Source organism: Xiphophorus hellerii, chromosome 22 (genome assembly GCF_003331165.1).
Source record: "Xiphophorus hellerii strain 12219 chromosome 22, Xiphophorus_hellerii-4.1, whole genome shotgun sequence".
NCBI classification, from domain to species: domain Eukaryota; kingdom Metazoa; phylum Chordata; class Actinopteri; order Cyprinodontiformes; family Poeciliidae; genus Xiphophorus; species Xiphophorus hellerii.
In genome coordinates, this window is record NC_045693.1 from 13,401,266 (window position 1) to 13,422,123 (window position 20,858).

At 39.7% G+C, this 20,858-nt stretch overlaps 1 protein-coding gene across 7 annotated transcripts in view; it reads left to right on the plus strand.

Moving 5' to 3' along the window:
* Positions 1 to 20,858, plus strand: part of dst (dystonin) — a 112,379-nt gene that overhangs the window by 73,585 nt on the left and 17,936 nt on the right. For all 7 annotated transcript variants that reach the window (XM_032553317.1, XM_032553324.1, XM_032553319.1 and 4 more), the window contains 26 exons: positions 98 to 148; positions 683 to 918; positions 1,036 to 1,165; positions 1,446 to 1,645; positions 1,743 to 2,241; positions 3,164 to 4,635; positions 11,049 to 11,210; positions 11,331 to 11,501; positions 11,754 to 11,920; positions 13,603 to 13,762; positions 13,992 to 14,318; positions 14,462 to 14,546; positions 14,927 to 15,168; positions 15,256 to 15,462; positions 15,545 to 15,664; positions 15,754 to 15,861; positions 15,972 to 16,190; positions 16,272 to 16,475; positions 16,651 to 16,882; positions 17,640 to 17,866; positions 17,975 to 18,097; positions 18,207 to 18,308; positions 18,761 to 18,862; positions 19,147 to 19,320; positions 19,858 to 20,013; positions 20,170 to 20,367. In XM_032553317.1, the coding sequence (XP_032409208.1) occupies positions 98 to 148; positions 683 to 918; positions 1,036 to 1,165; positions 1,446 to 1,645; positions 1,743 to 2,241; positions 3,164 to 4,635; positions 11,049 to 11,210; positions 11,331 to 11,501; positions 11,754 to 11,920; positions 13,603 to 13,762; positions 13,992 to 14,318; positions 14,462 to 14,546; positions 14,927 to 15,168; positions 15,256 to 15,462; positions 15,545 to 15,664; positions 15,754 to 15,861; positions 15,972 to 16,190; positions 16,272 to 16,475; positions 16,651 to 16,882; positions 17,640 to 17,866; positions 17,975 to 18,097; positions 18,207 to 18,308; positions 18,761 to 18,862; positions 19,147 to 19,320; positions 19,858 to 20,013; positions 20,170 to 20,367 (6,074 nt within the window). The remainder of the gene's footprint in view (positions 1 to 97; positions 149 to 682; positions 919 to 1,035; positions 1,166 to 1,445; positions 1,646 to 1,742; positions 2,242 to 3,163; positions 4,636 to 11,048; positions 11,211 to 11,330; positions 11,502 to 11,753; positions 11,921 to 13,602; positions 13,763 to 13,991; positions 14,319 to 14,461; positions 14,547 to 14,926; positions 15,169 to 15,255; positions 15,463 to 15,544; positions 15,665 to 15,753; positions 15,862 to 15,971; positions 16,191 to 16,271; positions 16,476 to 16,650; positions 16,883 to 17,639; positions 17,867 to 17,974; positions 18,098 to 18,206; positions 18,309 to 18,760; positions 18,863 to 19,146; positions 19,321 to 19,857; positions 20,014 to 20,169; positions 20,368 to 20,858) is intronic.

Below are 20,858 nucleotides of genomic sequence, written 5' to 3' on the forward strand. Positions count from 1 at the left end.
GTGTTGTTTTGTAAGACTAACTGTGGAAGAACTTTTATCAACAAACCTGGCAGTCAGTGTTCTGCTTTTCATCTCTTGTCTTTTGTCTTTGCATCAGCTCTAACTAATGGTGGTGGTCCAGCAGGCCATACCTACCTAACCCATAAAGGTAACCAAGAGCGGACGCTAATGTGGAGAAAACACTGTTTGTGGTGAACTGTGATATTTCTGTGTTGAAGTGCTGTGGCTTCGGTGTAAACATGGACTGTTACAGGATTCTCACCATATGCTAACTTTGAATAAAAATGTGTCTGTTTCATTGAACTTGAACATTCTAATAAGGAATGGTTACTCTTCTGTTTTACTGAAAACATTTTTTTCCCCTACTTCTTAATGCTATTATAATGCTGTCCTTACATTTATTCAAGGTTATTTGGATTTCAGTCAATAGATTTAAACAGAAACCTGCTGAATAGAGGTTTTTAGTGCCTACAATTCCAAATTTTTCCAAATCTTTTGCTGTTCTGCTTTTCAAAGTTGCAACACAAACATAATAAACTCATCTTAGCTCGTTTATTAGTCTGGAGGACTGGAAACAGTTCCAGTCATCCGTATTAGTCTTGCTAGGCAATAAGGAATATAGTTGCATATAGACTGTCATAGAAAGAGGGGAGACTAAAATGTTTATTTGTGATATCTTCAGAACTGATGGGAATCCAGCAGAACATTTCGTTCGTCAGTGAGGGTTACACAAACCTTGGAGAAACACTGAAAAACCGTGTGGAGCAGCTAAGTAGTGCACTACAGGAGGTGAAAGAGGCCCAGAAGGGGACAGAGGAGATGATGACATGGCTGAAGGACATGAAAAAGGCGACATCATCCTGGAACACCGCAGCATCCGAGAAGGATTCTGTGGAGACACAGCTTGAACAACAGAAGGTAAAGATGTTTTTCAGTTCACCAAACAAAGCATTCATGTAGTCTTTGCCTTTTTTTTTTGCCTTTGAAAAAAAGTGGTGTTCGTGGAAACATATGTAAATTACTTAACTCTCACAGAAATTTGAAGATGCCATGAAGCAGAAGCAAGAGCAGCTCCAGAAACTAAGAGAGAGGCTTCAGGGTGTGATCTCAGCTAATCCAAGCTCTCCAGAAGCAGAAAAATGGAAGAAGATGCTAGCAGAAATAGGTATGTGCTTAAATAGTATTTATTTATGTCACTGACACTCTCACAGGTATGTTAGACCTTATGTTACACTGTCAACTTGTTGTCTAAAAACTGCAGAGTGTGTTAACAGAATGGGATAGGATCTCAGTTTGTGCTCTATGCTACTCTAAATAAATAAAAGTAACACATTTCTGGTGCCAAGATGTGCAAAATAGGAGTTCAACAAAGTGGTAGAGGTCAGAAAGATGTGTTTGTGCTAACTAATACAGAGTGCCATTGTTTTTCTTGGCTTCTTTCGTAGATGCTGCATGGACGGAAATCAGTGGCTCGGTGGAAGAGAGGAAGCAGAACCTGGAAGAGTCCAACAAGAATCTAGAAATCTTCCAGACCACAGAGCTGCAGCTCAGCCAGTGGCTCTCAGAGAAGGAGCTGATGATGGGTGTTCTTGGACCTCTCTCTATTGACCCCAACATGCTTAAAATGCAGAAGCAACAAGTGCAGGTTTGCAAAAGCAAAAAAATAAAATAAAATAGAAAAATTGACTGTAGTAGGAAAGAGCATCTCAACAATTTAAAAAAAAAAAATCTGTGTTCTCCAGATTCTGCAGAATGAGTTCAAGAGCCGTAAAGCTCAACATGACCGACTTGAAGAAGCAGCCTCTGCCATCCTCAGCTCAGCAGGCAACCAAGAGCCCTCAAGTGGGAAACTGGTGAGGGAAAAGCTTGCCTCCATCTCCCAAAAATGGCAGGGCCTCACTGGACAGCTGGACCAGCGAGACAGCCTCATCGACCAAGCGGTGGTGAAGACAGGGCAGTTTCAGGAGTTGCTGAGGAGCCTCAGCAACACGACCACTCAGCTGGAGAATCAGCTAACCAATCATCACAGCAGCAGCACCCAGCCGGATGCCGTGAAGAAGCAGCTGGAAGACGTCCATAACATCTCGGCTCAGCTGAGGGAGGAGAGGAAGAAGCTGAAACAAGCCGAGGCCATTAATGTGGAGCTCTCAGCATTGGTGACTGAAGACTATCTTAAAGCTGACCTGGTTAGGCAACTGGAGAGTGTTAACAAGCCATTTAAACAGCTGGAGGACAAAGCAGGTTGGTGTTTCAACTTTATTGCAGAATGCTTTTTTTTTTTTTTTGTAGAGACGCACCAAAAAAATTGTCTAATGACTCGAATTGACAATTTTTATATAAACTGGCTCTTACCATTAAGAGGCTGACTTAAATCTCAAAAACAATCTTTTTCTATCTAAAGAATGCATCATACCAAAGTGAAAATACAACACTAACCACATCAACACTCCGTATTGAAGGTGTTAGTGAGGGAGAAAACTCAAAGCAGCCTCATTTCATTAAACAGCACTGGTAAACACACCACATCAAAGCCCTAACAAAATCCATTCATGTGTAAGTTGTAACTGAGTGGAAAGCAATCAATGTAAGCTATTTTCCTATTCAGTGAGTTTTTCTGGCCAGATTAAATACAAAATATTTAAGAGAGCTATATCTTTTACAGAGAAAGTTCTGCTAGAGAGAAAGTGAGTATTTAGCAGAAAACAGTTTTATCTTTTCCAACTTGTACTTCTTTTTGCCTAGGAACAAGCAGCTAACCATATAGTGTGTTCCAAGTTGCTCAAATGGAAATTAAGTAAATTTATCTTTGTTTTAAAATGTTAATACAAAGTTTGTTTATGCAGCAACTACTCTCTCACACTTGGGACACTTGTGTCTAACACAAACATATTATGGATCCCTGCTCATGGTGGGATTGGTAGAAGTATTTTTTATTTTTTTTTATGAAACCCGTTACTTGTAGATCTAGAGATATTGCAATTGGCTAAAATTGATATCAAGCAGTCAGAGCTTTATTTTTTTTAAAGTGGAGATTCTATAATCTGCCACCACACACTGATTGGTGCATCTCTGTGTTAAATGTTAAATCTCCTCAGACATAAACTGTAAATGCTTTAAAATATCAAAAAGGTGTTTTAGAATTCTGATGTTTTTTGTTTTGTAGCTAAACGGATTGAGCAGCTGAACTCAACCTTTGCAAGCTCTCAGCAGTTCCATCAAACCTCCAAAGACTTCCAATCTTGGTTGGCCGAGAAGCTCCAGGACCAGTATAAGTCTCTGCCCATTTCTGCCAAAGTGGACGTCCTGCAACAAGCATTGGAGGAGCACACGAAGCACCAGAGGTCTCTCAGGGAACACGAAGAAGCATACAATGCAATCAGAGGAAAGGGGGAGATGTTGCTGCAGAGTACTGATGGGGCGGAAAAGCTGGCGCTACAAGGACAGCTGACTACTTTATCTTCCAACTGGGAGGAAGTGAAGAAGAGCTCCGCAGAGCAGGCTGACAAACTGAAAGCCGCCCTTCTGAGATCTCAAAAGTTTCAGGAGAGTGCAGAGAAGCTGAGTTCCTGGATTCAGGACTGTGCAGCCAGTGAGGGTCGTATCACGCTCACTGTTGACCCCGCTGTCGTCGAGGGCTCCATTTCTCAGGTAAAAGCTCTCCAGAAGGATGTTGACAAGCACAGAGGATTGGTGGAGCAGCTCAACACAAGTGCCGAAAGCCTTTTGGAGGTTGCCAACAAAGACACTGAAGCAATAACAGAGGAGAAAGACAGTATTGGTGCAAGACTAGACAAACTGGTGGAAGGACTGCAGGTCAAAAGGGAACACTTGGAGAAAATCTCACACACTGTTAAAGAATTTAATGATGCCTACAAGGAGGCACAAAGTCAACTTGAAGGAGCTAAGAAGCAGGTTGATTCATTTGAAGCAAAAGGAGTTCAGGCACATAGCAACAAAAGCCTTACAAACTTGAAAGCCCAACATAAGAGTTTAGAGACAGTTCAGAACCAAGTGGAGCACATGAAGACCTTGGCAAAGGACCTTGTAGTAGATGTCCCTGATGCTGAAGGAGTGACTGATCTCCTGTTCCAGACCGATAGCGTAGAAAAGGACTATAGCAATCTTAACACAAAACTGGAGGAAGCATGCCAAGAGCTGGAGAGTAAACTGCAGGGTATTGGACAGTTCCAAAACAGCATTCGTGAGATGTTTACCCGTTTCACTGAACTGGACGATGAGCTCGACAACATGTCTGCAGTGGATTTAGACCTGGCCACCCTTAAAGAGCAACAGCAGAGCATTCAAAATTTCACAGCGAAGCTGCGGGAGCTGATGGCCAACACATCAAACGCTGGGGACAGTTGTAAGAAAATGCTGAATGAGTCTGAATCTTCGCCGGACCTGTTGGGCCTGAAGCGGGATCTGGACGCTTTGAGCAAACAGTGCAGCAAACTCATGGACCGATCCAAGGCGAGAGAAGTCCAGGTGCAAAGTACTCTTGCCAAGCTGGAGGAACTGTATGATAAAGTGCATCATGTGGAAGATAAACTGCTCAGAGCTGTGGCCAGGGAGGCTTCCCAGGAGGCGGTCAGCTTGGAGACAGATGTGATCAACCAACAGCTGGATTCTGTAAAGGTGCGTTCTTACAAACCAAATTAGATATTTAGCATTTTTGGATTTTTATTATAGTTTGTTGTCATTAGTTAAATGTTAAATTAGTTACTTTAATGTGCATTCATTCTGTTTTTAGTGCAATCTATGTATGTTGTTAATGCGTACTGTTTTGTTTTCAACTAGACCGCAATAATGTTTGTTGCACTCTTTTATATTTACAGGTTATGTTTTTATAGATATTTCAATCCAACTGCTTTAAATAGAAAACCAGTTTAACATATGTGAAATTTTTAAAAGAAACTTCCCTTTTCTGTACACAAAGTCTTTCTTAAAAACAGCATGACTTCGTTAGATATTGGGATGTATTTTTTCCAATATCATACTTTGGTTTTATTGACATGCACCATTTTCTTCAATGTTCCGGACCATTGCCGAATACCTATTTCAGCACATCTCACCCAGTGGATCAATCACAATTTTCTTTGGTCTGTGTCCAGAGAAAATATACTTTTGTTTTTTACATTGATCATCCACCCTAAAATTGGTGTGAAGTCACCTTTGCAAGTTTTTTAGTAGAATTTTAGAGCCCTTAGTCTCTAAAGTACTTTTTCTGCATACGTAGCAGTCCTCTGGGGACTACTGTTGTGTTCAGTCAGGGCAGCTGGCGCCCACAAAAACACTGGGGTCTATGTGCAATGATAAGGGCAAATGGAACAGTCCGTCACAGCCAGGTGGTTCTCAGCAGGGTGTCACTTTACACAGTAATACAGCTGAGCCTGTGTCCTGACCTCTGAACATTTACATAGTTATTTTCTGACCAGTTATAATAACATATATTTGGATTCTGTATCAGTAACTGATGGATTGATATTTTCAAGGGTCTGAAATGGAATGTTAGTGATTTGTGGAAAAATCTTGGTGAATATCAAGTTTGATCACTAAATATGGAAATAGGTTCATGGGTGCTAGAATATTGCTGAGACAATCAACCAATCGAGACCATTTTGATTATATTGATAAAAGTAGTTGTTATGTACAGTAGCTACTCTTAGATGCTTTTACTTTTGTACATCTGGGGGTCAGGAGTTCATTCATTATCAAAATGTGCAGACTGATATGAAATATATTAAGTCCCCTAAATTCATCTCAGTTCCCCCAGTCAATGGATTAACCTAAATATGTGGGTGGAAGTCTGAAAGCCTTCTTCATTTACAGTAATAAATTACATTACTCTAAAATAATGTAAACAGCAAGTGACTGTTCCATGATGTAGGTCAATCATTGTTTTTTTGTTTTTTTTTTTGTTTGTACTAGGAGTGTTCTGGACTCGCTTCACACTATCCTCTATGTCACATGCCTGGATTAAAATATCACTGGGGTAGTGTGGGGGTGGAAGTGTCAGTCTCTAGAGTGGAGGTTTGGTTTTGTTGGCAATCACAGAAAAAGTGATTGATTCAAAGTGTTGCTAAGCAGCAGTGGCGTTATGGTGCACACCCAGTCTTTGTCCTATCGCTCCACAGGGTTGAGAGGTCATACATGCCTCAGCTGCTTGTGGAAAGTCCTTGTTGTGGATAGTGTTTAGTTTTAAGAGGACATCAGAAACAAACAGTGATTCAACTTTGTTTTCATCAATCAGACTGGAGCCTTTAGTTATAAAGAAATAAAATAAGTTTTGATTTGTGTTCATTTTATACTTTTGTTACCATTTCTGGTTAAGCTTTGAGAGAGACTCCATGTCTCATGTGTTTATTTGGCTTAATAACTTTTCAAAAGCATAGCAGACCTGGTTTATGTATGTTTTAATGTGTGTAAAGGTCAGTTGTACTGACTCAACACTTCTGTGTGTGGGTGTACATGTCTTTTTTAACTGCTCAGACATTACATCAGGACCTTCCGTAACTTTAAAAGAATTTCTACCCACTGAATCATACTTTTACTACTCGAAGTCCCTGATGTTGATGATAAAAAGAAAAAAAAAAGTGTCACTGAAACCATCTATCATTATACCCTTCTCTGTGGATCATGACACATTTTCCTTCAGGTGAAACCTGAAACCTCTGCAGGCTTGTTAGTATAAGAGCAGAGATGCATCATCCTTCCTGGAAGGTGATTACTTTGAGTTATCCACTCAGCAAAGATTTCTAATCTTTGTTTTCGGCGCATACTTACATCTCTGTATGGCAAGAAGTCAGATTTTTTAAGCCAGATTCTGTGAGAGTGACTTATATACTCTTTGTGTTATCCCCCAGCTTATTTTAAATATAAGTCTGTTTTATGTCTTGTCTGACATAATTCAAAGTGCTTCACCGGTAAATATATGGAAACAGGTAATAGATAAAAAAAATTATAATATTGAATATTTTGTCAAAGTTTAGTATGACATAAGCAGTTAAAATTATATTTTAAAGCAAATGAGTAGCAAATACATGATGAAAATGGACTGTACATTTTAGTAATGCTTCCACAAATAGTAATGAAAAAGCAAAACAATTTTAAAATAAAATATGCAACATTCTAGCAAACTATGGTGACATAATGTTGCAATGTTTGATTTACTGATAACGATAACATTCCTTTTCTGCACGTAGCAACAAACATAATGTCTTTTGTTTTAAAAAAAGAAAAGAAAAAAAACATCGGTTAGTATCTCAAAGTCAAAAAGAAAGAGAAGATTACTTTCAGGATTCAGTTGTTCTTCTGCTTTTGTTTCATTTGCAACTTGGAAAACAATGAGATTTTCTAATTATTGCAGTGCTGACTACAAGTGGTAAAATAAGCCAGTAGCAATGTGTTTCTGAAGTGCTAGTGAAATACAATATAGAATCCTAAAAATCCACTATTTTTCAAATTCATTTTAGCAGAACCAGATTGGAATCATGTTTTCAGTGTAGAGTCTGTGTTTAAATAACGTTAATATAAGTAGTTTTTTTTATGTAGTCAGAAGAAAGATCAAAGATATAAAAAGCTCTTTAAAACAAAACCATATATAGATATTTCAGCATTGTTTTTCGGGCTGCAAGAATCTGAGACTTTGAGTCATAAGAAGGCAACATTCTTAAAAGCACTTTACCTCTACTCATGATTTATTTTAAATCCTATTTGACATTGTTCCATCACTGAATGCTTTGAGTGATTCGCTGAAGAACGATGATGTTGAAGAACTATCTAGCAATTTTTTTGTTACAAATTGGCATCTTGTCTTTAAGAATAAGAAATAAAACACATAATTTACAATTTAGTAAAAGATGCTCAATAGTCTTAAAGTTAAGAAAACAGGAAATACAGCCTAAAAACATGAGCTTTGTAGTAATTTTTTCAACAGTCTAAATAAAATAGGAATCCAGGTTCCTGTTCTTAAACATCCTCATTCTCCTCTCTTCCTCCTAACTTGATGGGGAATACCTCTATCTACACTGTTGTAGTGGAGATATCAACTACAAATTCCTGTTATTTCTTTCTCTTTCCTCTTGTTTTATTTTTCTTCATTGATTACTGGATGTAAAAGCTCTATCACACACTTGGCAAAGCTTTTGGTGTTAAATTACCTGAGTCCTGTGCCTCCCTCAGCATTCCTCTGTAATTAAGAATATCTACAGGGTCCACGGCGACTGCAGGGCAAAGAGAGAAAAAAGGGAAAACGTGTATCTGTTTCAGCATATTGTGATGTCATCAGTGAGAGCTGGTTTGGTGTGCAGTGTGTGTGTGTGAAGCTTGCGCGTGCTGCTTCCCCTCCCCATTCCCTCAGTCGCTGAAAGAAGAAAGACGGAAAGTGAGTGACTGTGTCAGGATGCGGAGGATGGCTTAGAAATGAAGTCATATGGGCCGAGGAGAAATGAGGGGGAATTAGAATGAGGGGGGAAAGGGTCACATGTCCACCAATCAACATGTGCCGGAGCAGCTCGGAGCACAAATGGAGTTGTGGCAGATGTTGTCTGAATAATGAGCGGGGGCGGGGCATGAAACCTTCTGCCAGGAGGGTGTCTGTCAGTGCGAGGGGAGCGATGTGAGAAGAAGGGCAGGCTTTTTTTGTTTATCCCGGAGTACCAGCTCCCCTCAGAGCAGTTTTGTATTTTCAAGCAGAGCCTTCGGGATTTGTTTGTGGGTATACTATTTGTTTTTTTAAAGCATTTTTCATTCGGGTAAACTGGATGCTGTGAAGAGGAATAAGGAAGCACTTGGGACAAGAGGAACAGACAATAAGTTTTCACGAAAACCTTGAGGAATATTTTGGGAATTGGTGCCTCTACAAAAAGGCAGGACTCTGCTTCCTAATTTGGAGTGTAAAAATGTAACATTACTGCTCTTTAAATGTTTTTATCGAGTTAGACATGTTTGTATTTCTAAAACTTTTTACATGTGGAATACCTCAATAGAGACATTTTTTATTCTACGTAAAAAATATAACAGGAAAGGCTGAGAGTGTATTTCTTGACTTCTGATTCAGATTATCACAAACATGTTTGTATACAGGTGCTGCTAATTTATTTTGACCTCATTGCTTAATGTGCACTGAAGCATTGCGTAGTATACCTCAAAGGATTTCATTCTGAATCTTTTCTGAGTTTTGACCAGTAACAATTGTCTAGGAAATGGGTAAACCGCTGAGCAGACCCGATTGCCTCAGACAAAACCCGTCCTGTGTTGGGAAGGGGGAGGAGGAGGACCTGAACATTGATGACTGCTACGTTCCCCAGAGATCCATATATGACACTGTGCGACTCAATGAGCAGATAGACTCTGGATCTAAGGGAAGCCTCTCTTCCAGACACTTTGCAGGAACTTTACCGTACACGCATCGCACCTTGGATCTGAGCAGCCTCTGTGGGAATGGAGGTCTCTCCACTTCTAGCTCGTTTGAACTCCGGACGAGGAAACCCGCAATTTTGGATGAGAGAGCGGTCTTCGATGGGCTCAAACTCAATGGGAACATGACAGGTGACACAGTGCTCTCTAAGTCACGTCTTCATGGAGGAGAGAAGAAGGATCATCCTCATCACCGAAGGTCGTGGAGGACTTTCGTTCCTAATAATTTGGGAGAGTATGCGAGCCGCAGTGGGACGCTGTGTTCCGTGACTGGGGAGAGACCCGGCTCTATTGGTGGAAAGAGGGGACAGAGTATGACCACCTCACTTACATCTGAAGAGGACTCAGGCCTTTATAGTCCCTCTGTGGAGAGGGACCGACACAAACACAGATCCCACAAAAGAACAGGCCCCGGCACAAGAAGCTTCTCATCTTCTGAGGCAATGCATACCTCTGGGGATCTGAAAACAGGGCGTTCACTCAGCTCAGGGCAGGAGGACTTTCCTTTCACTCCTGTTAGGGACAACCAGTCTCTTTACCACAGCAGCAGCATGATTCAGGAGTCAAGACTGAAAGAAAATGTAGTGATAAAGCTTAATGAAAAGGACAGCCAGAGCAACGGAGAGCATAAATACTCCACAGGGAGGTCATCTCTGGGGTCTGGTTCCAGATCGCAAAATGGTACCTGTGGCTATCGTGCTAGGGCTTTAACAGACTATGATGAGCTCAGCACTGCTGAGCTGCTGGAAGATGTATCACCTCAGGATGATTGTGAGCTGGTTAGTGTGGTAGTGACGCAGCCTGAGACGTACGGAAACTCTGTAGCTTCACCCACAGGCAGCAGCCAGCTGACAGATCCATGTATTCTGCAACAGCAAGGGGCGTCCAAGTACAACATGGAGGAGCTGGAGGAATTCCTGCAATCACTGGAGGCCTGTCTCCCTAAAAGTTTACAGACATTCCAGCATGCAGGGGAGCAGGAGATTGAGGCCTTACTAAATGCCATTGCTGGATGCCCTGATCTTGAACCCTTTGGTTTTTATTCCCCACAGGTGCCTATAAATAGCATTTTTCTTCATTTCTAAGTTTTTTTTCTTATTTGCTTGCCCAGCAGACGTTTTGGTAACTGATATGTCTGTTTAAAGTTTATTCCTGGCTGCCTGGATTCATACATATGTGATTACATGACGTGTGAATTAGATTGTTTCCCAGCAGTCCGGCCTAGATGTCATTCACAGCTGTGGTTTAATTGTTAAGTCTGTTAAGTTTTTTTACTCTAAGTTATTTTTTACTTTTGTCTATGTTGGTAAATATGTAAGAAAATATCAAAGTGAAACAACAAGAGTAATAACTTTAAAGGATATTTTATGGCATTTAAAATGAGAGGACCTACCATTATAAATACGTTGAGTTAACCCTTACAATCTATAATGACCCAAATTATATGTGAAACATTGTTGCATTGTACAAATTTGTTTTATTCATTTCAATTCAACTAATTTCATTTTGAAGTGTAGAAAAACTTGTGTCTTGTTTGAACAATAATTTTAAAATGACCAAAAAAAATCCCATCTTATGTGAAAGCTTTTATTTTGAAATGAGTATTCACTGTTTGTTCGTTTTGTCTTTAGGCTTTCCAGAAAGAAGACATTGATCCACTGCAGACGCAGCTCCATGACATCAACTCACTTGGGCAGGGCCTCATCCAGAACGCTGCGAAAGGCACCAGCACCAAAAAAATTGAGGATGACCTGGATGGAATCAACTCTAAGTGGAATACTCTTAATAAGAAGGTAGTTTCAGTTCTTATTAGTTTGTGATTACGCTGTGGATATTTGGATAAGAACATCCTTCATAGTATTATGAACCATTCTCAAGTGAGTGATTTGTTAATATCTATAACGTATCTGCAGGTTGCTGAGCGTTCAGCACAGTTGCATGAAGCCTTGCTACACTGTGGAAGATTCCAGGATGCTCTGGAGTCCCTTCTCAGCTGGTTGACCGATACAGAAGAGCTTGTTGCTAACCAGAAGCCTCCTTCTGCTGAATTCAAAGTGGTGAAGGCACAGATTCAAGAGCAGAAAGTAAGTGCTAATTACGTGGTGTGAAATGCATAAACACCAAAGCATTTCCGCTTTAGACTTAGCACTTCAACACTTAAACAAACATCTAACATTTGCTTTGCCATTCATCTGACTTCAGTGACACCCATTGTTAACCATGAGTGTTTAACACAAAGCTTTTTGTGTAATGGACTTCTAATTTGCAACTGTTGGATTTACTGGTTTTCTAATTATTGTCCTTAATAAATCACTTTCTTTGTTCCTGACTGACAGCTCCTGCAGAGATTGCTGGACGACCGAAAGCCAACCGTGGAGCTCATAAAAAATGAGGGAGGAAAGGTTGCAGAACTGGCAGAGGCTGTGGACAAGGAAAAGATCACCAAAGAGATTGAATGCTTGGGAGAGAGGTGGGACAATCTGCTCAAGAAAGCTGAAAACAGGTCTGTATATACATGCACGTAACTCATAGTGCCCAACTATATATCCATTGTAAAACACAATTGCTAACAAAGCAAGACTTCAAATATCTAACAGAACAGATTACATCCCTTTAACTTCTATTTGCATTTTGTACAATCAAGTTTTATGGTTTTTCAGTGTAACTATTTTATTACGGAATAAAACAACTGATGCGTAGTTTTCAAAAATAATTTACTAAAAAAGTTGGAAACCGGTTTTGTGCTTTTGTTTTTAAGCCTAGCGTCAATACTTTAATTTGGGGTGTAATTTCTTTTGTGTACTTACATACTGACATTTTTTTTCTTTTTGCATTTTGAAAGTAACTTAAACTCATTTGTATTGGATAGAGCACATCTGTGAACATCAATATTCAAGTATTGCCACAGATTCAATTGAATTTAGGTCTAGGCTTTGATTGGGCTATTTTAACATTGTATCACATGAAAATACTTTGATCCAAGCCCCATGGTCTCAACTAGTCCTCATAGGTTGGAGTCCTGCAACTTTTAGATGTAACTCACTTGAATCATATGGATGAATTATCTCTTCAGAAGTCTGCAGAGTCTTTCTAATGCTTTATTTGGTAACACTTTATTTGAAGGGGTGTGCATAAGACTGACATGACACTTTTATAAGTATGACATAACACCTGTCACGAACTTGAAGGAGTATTTATGAATGTTTATAACTGTTGTCATGAAGTGTCATTTGGTAAATAATGACACTATTAATGCAAAGTTGCTTTACAAATTGCATTAAAAGTCTATTAAAAGTGCCAACTTTGCATTAAAGGATCATTATTTACCAAATAATGCAAAGTTGGCACTTTTAATGGATTTTTGATGAAATTTTTAAAGCAACTTTGCATTGAAAATGTCGTTGTTTACCAATGACACTTCATGACAACAGTCAGACATTCATGAGAACTCCTTTATGTTCATAACAGGAGTAATGTCATATTTATGACAGGGTCATGTCAGTGTTATGCACAGCCCTTCAAATAAAGTGTTACCCTCTATTTTTTTTATAGAAACACTGATCTGTTTCAGTGTTAAAGCAGAAACAGATCTAAAGTTGCAGGAGAATGACCTCCGATGACTGGAGTCTGAGATCCCTGATCTAAACCACTCCACTGTAGGTTTAGCTGTATATTTATGGTCATCCGTCTGCTGGTACACACAGCATTTTGCATGGATGCCAAAAAGTTACATTTTGATCTCATCTGTCCAGAGCTTTTCTCTCTACATGTTTGTTCCCACAAACTGCAAATAGGTTTTTTAGTGTTTCTTTAAACAGTTTTTTCCCTTATTGGTCGGATTTGCACGGTGCATGACTGGTAAACCTGCTCACATATTCTCCCAGTGCAATTATGGACTTCTTTGTGTCGGCTTATATAAAATTTATCCAAATAAAATACATTGAAGTTTGTGATAGGATTACAAAATGTGAAAACACAGTTTCTCCTTTTTAAACATATTCAGTTTTTTTAAGACTTCCATTTCTTTTCTCTTGTATTTATCTGTCAGCGCTTTCCTCTCTATGTCTGTTAGCAAATAATTGTCAGTTCTTTAGTCCCACTCTAAAATTTAAACTGTATTTACAATTCAGTTTATTTAGGACTTCTAAACAACATTTTCTGTATCTCCTTTAATGCACATGGCAGGCAAAAGCAACTGGAGAGCATCTTAGTGGTCACCCAGCAGTTTCATGAGACTCTGGAGCCACTGAGTGAGTGGCTCACGGCCACAGAGAAACATCTTGCCAATTCTGAGCCAATTGGTACTGAGACATCCAAGTTAGAGGATCAGATCACTCAGCATAAGGTAATATTAAGTGCTTTTGCAACATTACCTCACTTGTTTTTTATTTTTTATTTTTTATTTTGCATCACCAGCTCTAGTTCATTTATTTAATCATGCAGTTGCATTCATTTACCTTTTTATTCTAAGTTTTTCATCATCAATCATTTCCATTTTTGTTCAGTTTTATTTTTATGTTTTTGTATCATCTTTGTTCCCCCACTCCCCCCGTTTTTCATCCACCCCTGGTCAGGGCTTAGAAGAGGAGATTATGGGTCACAGTAAAGACCTGTGTCAGGCGGTCAGTCTGGGGCAGATGCTTAAAACTGTGAGCTCAGTGGAAGAGAAGGAGTTCGTCCAGTCCAGACTGGACGCCACCCAGGCCCGTTACATAGAGCTCCAGGAGCGATGCAGGAGAAGAGCAGACATGCTGCAGCAAGCTCTGGCCAACGCCCAGTTGTTTGGAGAGGACGAAGTGGCTCTCATGAACTGGCTCAGCGAGGTGCACTCCAAGCTAGAGGAAGTTTCCGTGGAGGACTACAAACCTGACGTTCTTGAAAGGCAGTTGGCAGAACAGCGGGTATACTTTCCTCCCCAGGCCAACCATTATGTTTTTCTTTTAAGTTACATCATCTTTCAGCTCATATCAGTTACTGTGTGTCATGTGTTGTTTGACACGTGCCTGTGATCTCCTCATTGACTCCCTGAAACCTTTCCTTTCAGACGCTGCAGAATGATATTGAGTTAAGGAAGAAAAATGTTGACCAAGCCACCTCCAATGGAATGGAGCTTCTGAAGCAAACAACAGGCATGTCATTCTCTTACAGGAGTAGGCTTCATGAGTTACTTAGAACCAATTAAAAAGTAATTTTGTATAAATTTTTTCCTCTGTAGTATTTTTTAAGGGGTTTGGTGCCAATAATTGTGCACTGCTGATTTGGATATTTTAAATTTTTTAACATAATTTATTTCCTCCCAAACTGAACAAATGTACTCAAATCCAAGATTGAATTTTTCTAACTTTTTCAGTGTGAGGATTCGTGCTCAGCTTTAACAGGAATGTAAATAAATTAGCAGTTTTTATTAGGTTAAAGTTCTTGAGGTTTTAAGGTTACCTAAGCTACCAGTGACTCTGTTTTCAGAGTCACTGACAGAACTTTTAGTTTTGTTTTTATTTTATTTTCCTAGGAGACGAGGTGGTCATCATCCAAGGCAAACTGGACGGAATAAAAACAAAGTATGCTGAGATTAACTCCATGAGTGACAATGTTTTGAAGACACTGGAGCGGGTTTTGAGTCTCTCCAATAGGTTAGCGCACACTCATGAGGACCTGAACACCTGGTTAGAGACAGCTGAGGCTGAGATGAAGGAATTTGCTGATCAGGAGCCAATGGGCGAGCATTTGATTCATTCACAAAACAGACAGAAAGTAAGACTTTTTTTTTGTTTAGATGTGTTCAAGAGAAAGTTGGTTATATTATTTTCAGACTAATGTGTTTCATGTAATGTTATCCAGGCCTTACTGAAAGAGACTAAAGACCAAAAGCCTGTCTTGGAGAAGCTAAATGAGCTCAGCAGTTCACTCCTGGACCTGATCCCTTGGCACACCCGGGAGAGTTTGGACAAACTGGTGACTGAAGATAATGAGCGGTACAGAGTTGTTTGTGACACCATCACTCAGCAGGTCGACAAGATCAACGCTGACATCCACAAATCTCAACAGGTAAATCAGATTGGTTGCTACATCAGTTCTTTTTTGTTTTGTTCTTCTGTTTAACTTTTGCTTTAACATTTTCCTCTCCCAGTTTGAGCAGGCTGCAGATAACGAACTTTCCTGGCTGGCTGCTGCTGAGGGGAAGCTGCTGTCGATGGGTGAGATAAGGCTGGAGCATGACCAAACTACAGCCCAACTCCAAGCACAGAAGGTTAGCGCATGATAATGTAATCAAAGAAACATACACTAAACTGAGTTGCTATGTGACCTCAAACTGGATTCATTTGACTGCTTTTGCAGAATATGTCTATGGATATCATGAAGCACAAAGATGCTGTGGATGAGATTGTAAAAACTGGAAAAGCCATCATGAGCAGCAAAAACCCAGGAGAGAAAGAAGCCCTGAAGGTAATATATGAATATATACAGTATATATATATATATATATCTTTTTTTTAATATAATCATTGGTAGACAAAAGCTAGAGATTCTGTTGCTTTATTTTTCTTTAAAATCAGGCCAAGACCGAGAGTCTTTTGGAGAAATACGGCATTGTCAGTCAACTGAATTCAGAGCGCTATCTCCAGCTGGAGCGAGCGCAGTCTCTGGCTGGGCAGTTTTGGGAGACCTACGAAGAAATGTGGCCATGGCTGCAAGAAACATTGAGCACCTTCAGCCAGCTGCCCTCGCCTGCCATCGAATATGAAATGCTCAGACAGCAACAGGAGGAGCTCAGGGTAAGAACATGCTCATTGGGACTTGTATACAAAAGAAAGAGAAAAATAGGTACTTAAATTCATTTGTGATATCTCTTTCAGCAAATGCGAGAGCTAATTGCAGAGCACAAACCTCATATCGATAAGATGAATAAGACGGGTCCACAGTTGCTTGAACTGAGCCCCATGGAGGGAGTTCCCATCAGAGAGAAATACACAACGGCCGACCAGCTGTACACCAAACTCAAGGCTGATGTGAAGGAGAGAGCAGCCAGTTTGGATGAAGCCATCTCTAAATCCACCCAGGTGGGGAGTAGTTTAGTTTTTGGTCTCCAGTTGTTACATATTAAATAGTGTATTTGAGATGTATTGTTAAAACAATGTAAAAAAAATTAACTCAGTTCTTGTTAACACAGTTGGTCACAAAAAGTATAGCAACCTTACACTCTGACTGAGGAGTTTCGTTCTGAACTTGTCCTAGTTCCACGATAAGATTGATCCCATGCTGGAATCCTTGGAGCGGATTGCTGAACGCCTGCGCCAGCCTCCATCCATCTCTGTGGAAGTGGACAAGATCAAGGAACAGATTACTGAAAACAAGGCTGTTTCTGTGGATCTGGAGAAACTGCAGCCAGTCTACGAGACGCTGAAGCAGCGAGGTGAAGAGATGATTGCACGAGCTGAAGGAGCAGATAAGGACATATCTGCCAAAGGTATTTAATGTGCTGTATCAGTTTAGTGTGTGTTCTTCCTGTAATATTTGTGTAATAAAGTTTTGGAAGCCCGATTAAAAATATACTAGATAAAACAAAATCACAATTTTTAAATGTTTTTTAACCTTTCTGCAATTAACAATCAAATATTTCTATTAGGAAGAGTCATGATTTCACACTAGATGTGTAAGAAATCAGTTTCTCAAACAGACGTTTACTGCTTTAAGACAGAAAAATGGTGCTGTCTTTAGCTGTAGTTTGTTGGCCCTTCCTGTTACCTATTTTAAGTCTTACTCTCTTTCACTTTGTCACAGCCTGGATGAACCAAAGACATGTCTTGATTTGTCATAGAAAATACTATGTATGATGTAAGCTCTTTGTTTTATGTGCTCATTTTAGAACACCTTAAAGCAGCTAGCTTAACTCTTTCTCAATTGAGAATGGTACCTGTTTATTAATTAATTAATTTTTTGATACTGATAGTTATGGTGTGGTCAAGGACAGGGAATAAAATTGGCCTTATCAGTTTCCATCTTGCTGGTCTTCGATCAGAACCCATCAAGATTGAATTTGTCATTTTTTTAATGCTTCTCTTTAGTTGTGAATGTGCTGTATCTAAAGAAATCTTTAACTTGTCATAAAAACAACCAAACAAAAGTGTCAAAGTGTCAGACAACAACACTTCAATAAAAATGCTGTCAAATCCTTTATGTTCTAATTATCATATTTGTGACACTTTCAAATTTCCCTGCTTTAGCTGTCCAAGACAAACTGGACCACATGGTGTTCTTGTGGAACGACATCCAGGTCTTGCTGGAGGAGCGGGAAGCAAAGCTGCTGGATGTGATGGACCTGGCAGACAAGTTCTGGTGTGACCACTGCGCTCTCATCGTCACTATCAAAGACAGCCAGGACCTGCTGAGGGAGCTGGAGGAACCTGGAGTCGACCCCTCTGTTGTCAAGCAGCAGCAGGAATTTGTGGAGGTGGAATGAAAATGGCTGGCTTTCTGAATTAGCACATAGATAATAAAACCTAATGGGGCTTGTCTTTTAAAAGGCTTGCCTCTAAATGTTTTTTTTTTTATTTCAAAGGGCTTTAAGGAGGAAATCGATGGGTTGCAGGAAGAACTTGATGTGGTTCAGAACCAGGGTGCAGAGCTTATGACTGCTTGTGGAGAACCTGACAAACCTGTCATAAAGAAAAGTGTGGATGAGGTAATAGATAAAGTTCTGTCTTATATGCAGAACTTTCACTTTGTGATACTGTGAAACATTTGTGTGATTAGATTTTATTGCTCACATGTGGACTGTTTAATGTTTCTAGGTGAATTCAGCATGGGAGAATCTCAACAAGACTTGGAAAGAACGAGTAGAGAGGCTGGACGAAGCCATGCAGGCAGCTGTGCAGTTTCAAGATGGCCTGCAGGTACGTACACAGATTTGGAAGCACAAATCACCTTTGAGTACTTATTTCTTTGGGTAAATTTATGTCATATGTGAGAAGTTAAACCTGAATCGTATGTGAGATGATTTCAAGATCAAACAACTGATTTGTGTGATAGAAAATTTAATGAGAAGACTAGTTATTTAGAGACAATAAACACCAACCACAGTGTTGTTCTATTTTTGGTTCAGCTTAACTTCTGTATGAAGTTCATATGAAGTCTTTTAAAGTCAGCTGGTTTAACTCTGTTGAGGTTACGGAGTTATTTTGCGGGTTGCTTTTTAATTTCAATGTAAATGTTTACCCATTTGGAGGCTGTGCAGGAGAGCTGGAACTTTTCTGCATGAAATCAGATAAACCTGAGTGAAACATGACTCTGTGTGTGCTAAGCTTTGCTTTCTGACATTAACAATGGTTTCCCACTTTGTACACAGGGCATGTTTGACTGGGTGGATATACTGGAAAACAAACTGGATTCAATGTCACCCGTAGGCACAGATTTGGAGACGGTCAAGCAGCAGATTGTAGAACTCAAGGTACGGTTTGGTGATTTTTGTTTTGCTTGATAATTCTCTCCTGGCTGTACGATATTTTCACTGCAAGTGTTTTTAACACCAGCTGTATTCATATCAGCTGTGTTTACTTTTAAGGCCCAATTTATTGCTCTTACCATTTTTCTAAATAAAAAAGGTTCCGACGCACCTTTGATGTGCAATAACACAAACGCTGTCCTAAGCAAACAGCTCTGCTTTTCTCTGCATGTCTTTGAGCTTGTGTTGACTGACGGGTTGACTTGGTTTCATGGCGCTCCTTTTGTCAGGAGTTCAAAGGAGAGGCGTACCAGCTCCAGATCGAAATGGAGCGGCTGAACCACCAGGCCGGCCTCCTTCTGAAGAAGGTGACCGAGGAGGCCGATCGCTGTGCCATCCAGGAGCCGATGTCTGAACTCAAGATGCTCTGGGACAACCTGGATGAGAAGATCATCAGCCGACAGGTCAGAGCCGGAGAGAAGGATGGACCAGACTGTGCCAAGTTTTAAAATTTTATGGTTCAATTTTAAAAATATCGCTCATTCCTTTAGTGTAATGTTGCAATATAATTACACTTAAGATAATTCTTTGCATTAACATCATGAAGCAAACATTCTTACAACTAAATGCAAATTTTTAAAATTATATTATCCTTTAAAAATTATGAGTTTAATAAAAAATGCAATTCTCTGACAGGTTTGCATTATTTTGTCATAATAGTCATAAAAACATAAAAAATGATCATTGAAAAATTAATAAGTTGATAAAATCGTTTTATAAAAATCTGTTTTCTGAGTTGAACTGAAATGAAAATACATATATATTTTTTGCCATTTCTTTAGAACCTTTGCATATTTAATTGTTATAGAAAATAGTTACAGCCGCTATTTGAAGTCTAGAGCCCTGAACAATAGCTCCACCAGACTAGTGAATATGTCTTGTGTATGTCAAGTGCTTTCACTAAATGCCAAATCTAATGGCTCAATCTGCCGTTAATCCAGCACAAATTGGAGGGGGGGCTGCTGGCACTGGGCCAGTTCCAGCATGCACTGGATGAGCTGCTGGCCTGGATGAGCCACACAGAAGAGCTGCTCAACGAACAGAGAAAAGCGGCAGGAGACCCCAAAGCCATCGAGATAGAGCTCGCCAAGCATCATGTACGACAAATCTCCTTCACCTTCATTTAATTGTTTCTTTGAAAGTATAGATCACCCCCCACAATCAATGTACACTATATCCGTAAGGTTGAAAATATATCCACATTGGGTTCACACATTTTTGTTTGAGTCATCTCTGCTTTTTCCTCCCTAAAGGTACTCCAGATAGATGTGTTAGCCCACAAGGCGACCATGGAGACGGTGAACAAGGCTGGTAATGAGCTGGTGGAGTCCAGTGCCGGAGAGGAAGCCTCCAGTCTGCAGAGTAAACTGGAGAATCTGAACCAGAGGTGGAAGGCCATTCTTGAGAAGACAGACCAGAGAAAGCAACAGCTAGAAGCGTCTCTGCTTCAGGTTCTTATTAATTTCACAGAAACTTCACTTTAGCTTTAATAAACTGTGATCCATTAGTTTTAACCCAAGGGCACAAGTATGTTACAACTAAGTCCCATAGTTTTGTTGGAATGAGTAATCCCACCCTTTCCACATTAATTTTTCAGTCATGTTTGTAAGTATGATATTTCTTTCAGCTAAAGAAAAGGAGAGAAAGAAAGAGAAGTCTTCAAAATATAATTTAGTCTTGAGGGAGAGTGAATTTTTTAAAACAAGAATGAAAGATATGCATTTCAAAGGTTCATCTTATTTAAAATTAGGAGTATATTTATCATCTTAAAGGTAGGATAAAATACTGAAAAATATTACAAATTATGCCCCTTGGTTAAGTTCAGGCTGAACACATACAGGAGTGAAGTGAAGGAATTATTAACTCTGGGCTGTTCCACTCCCAGACTCAGGTTTCTAACAATCAGCGTGTGTGTGCGTGTGCGAGTCACCTTTTGTCCTGA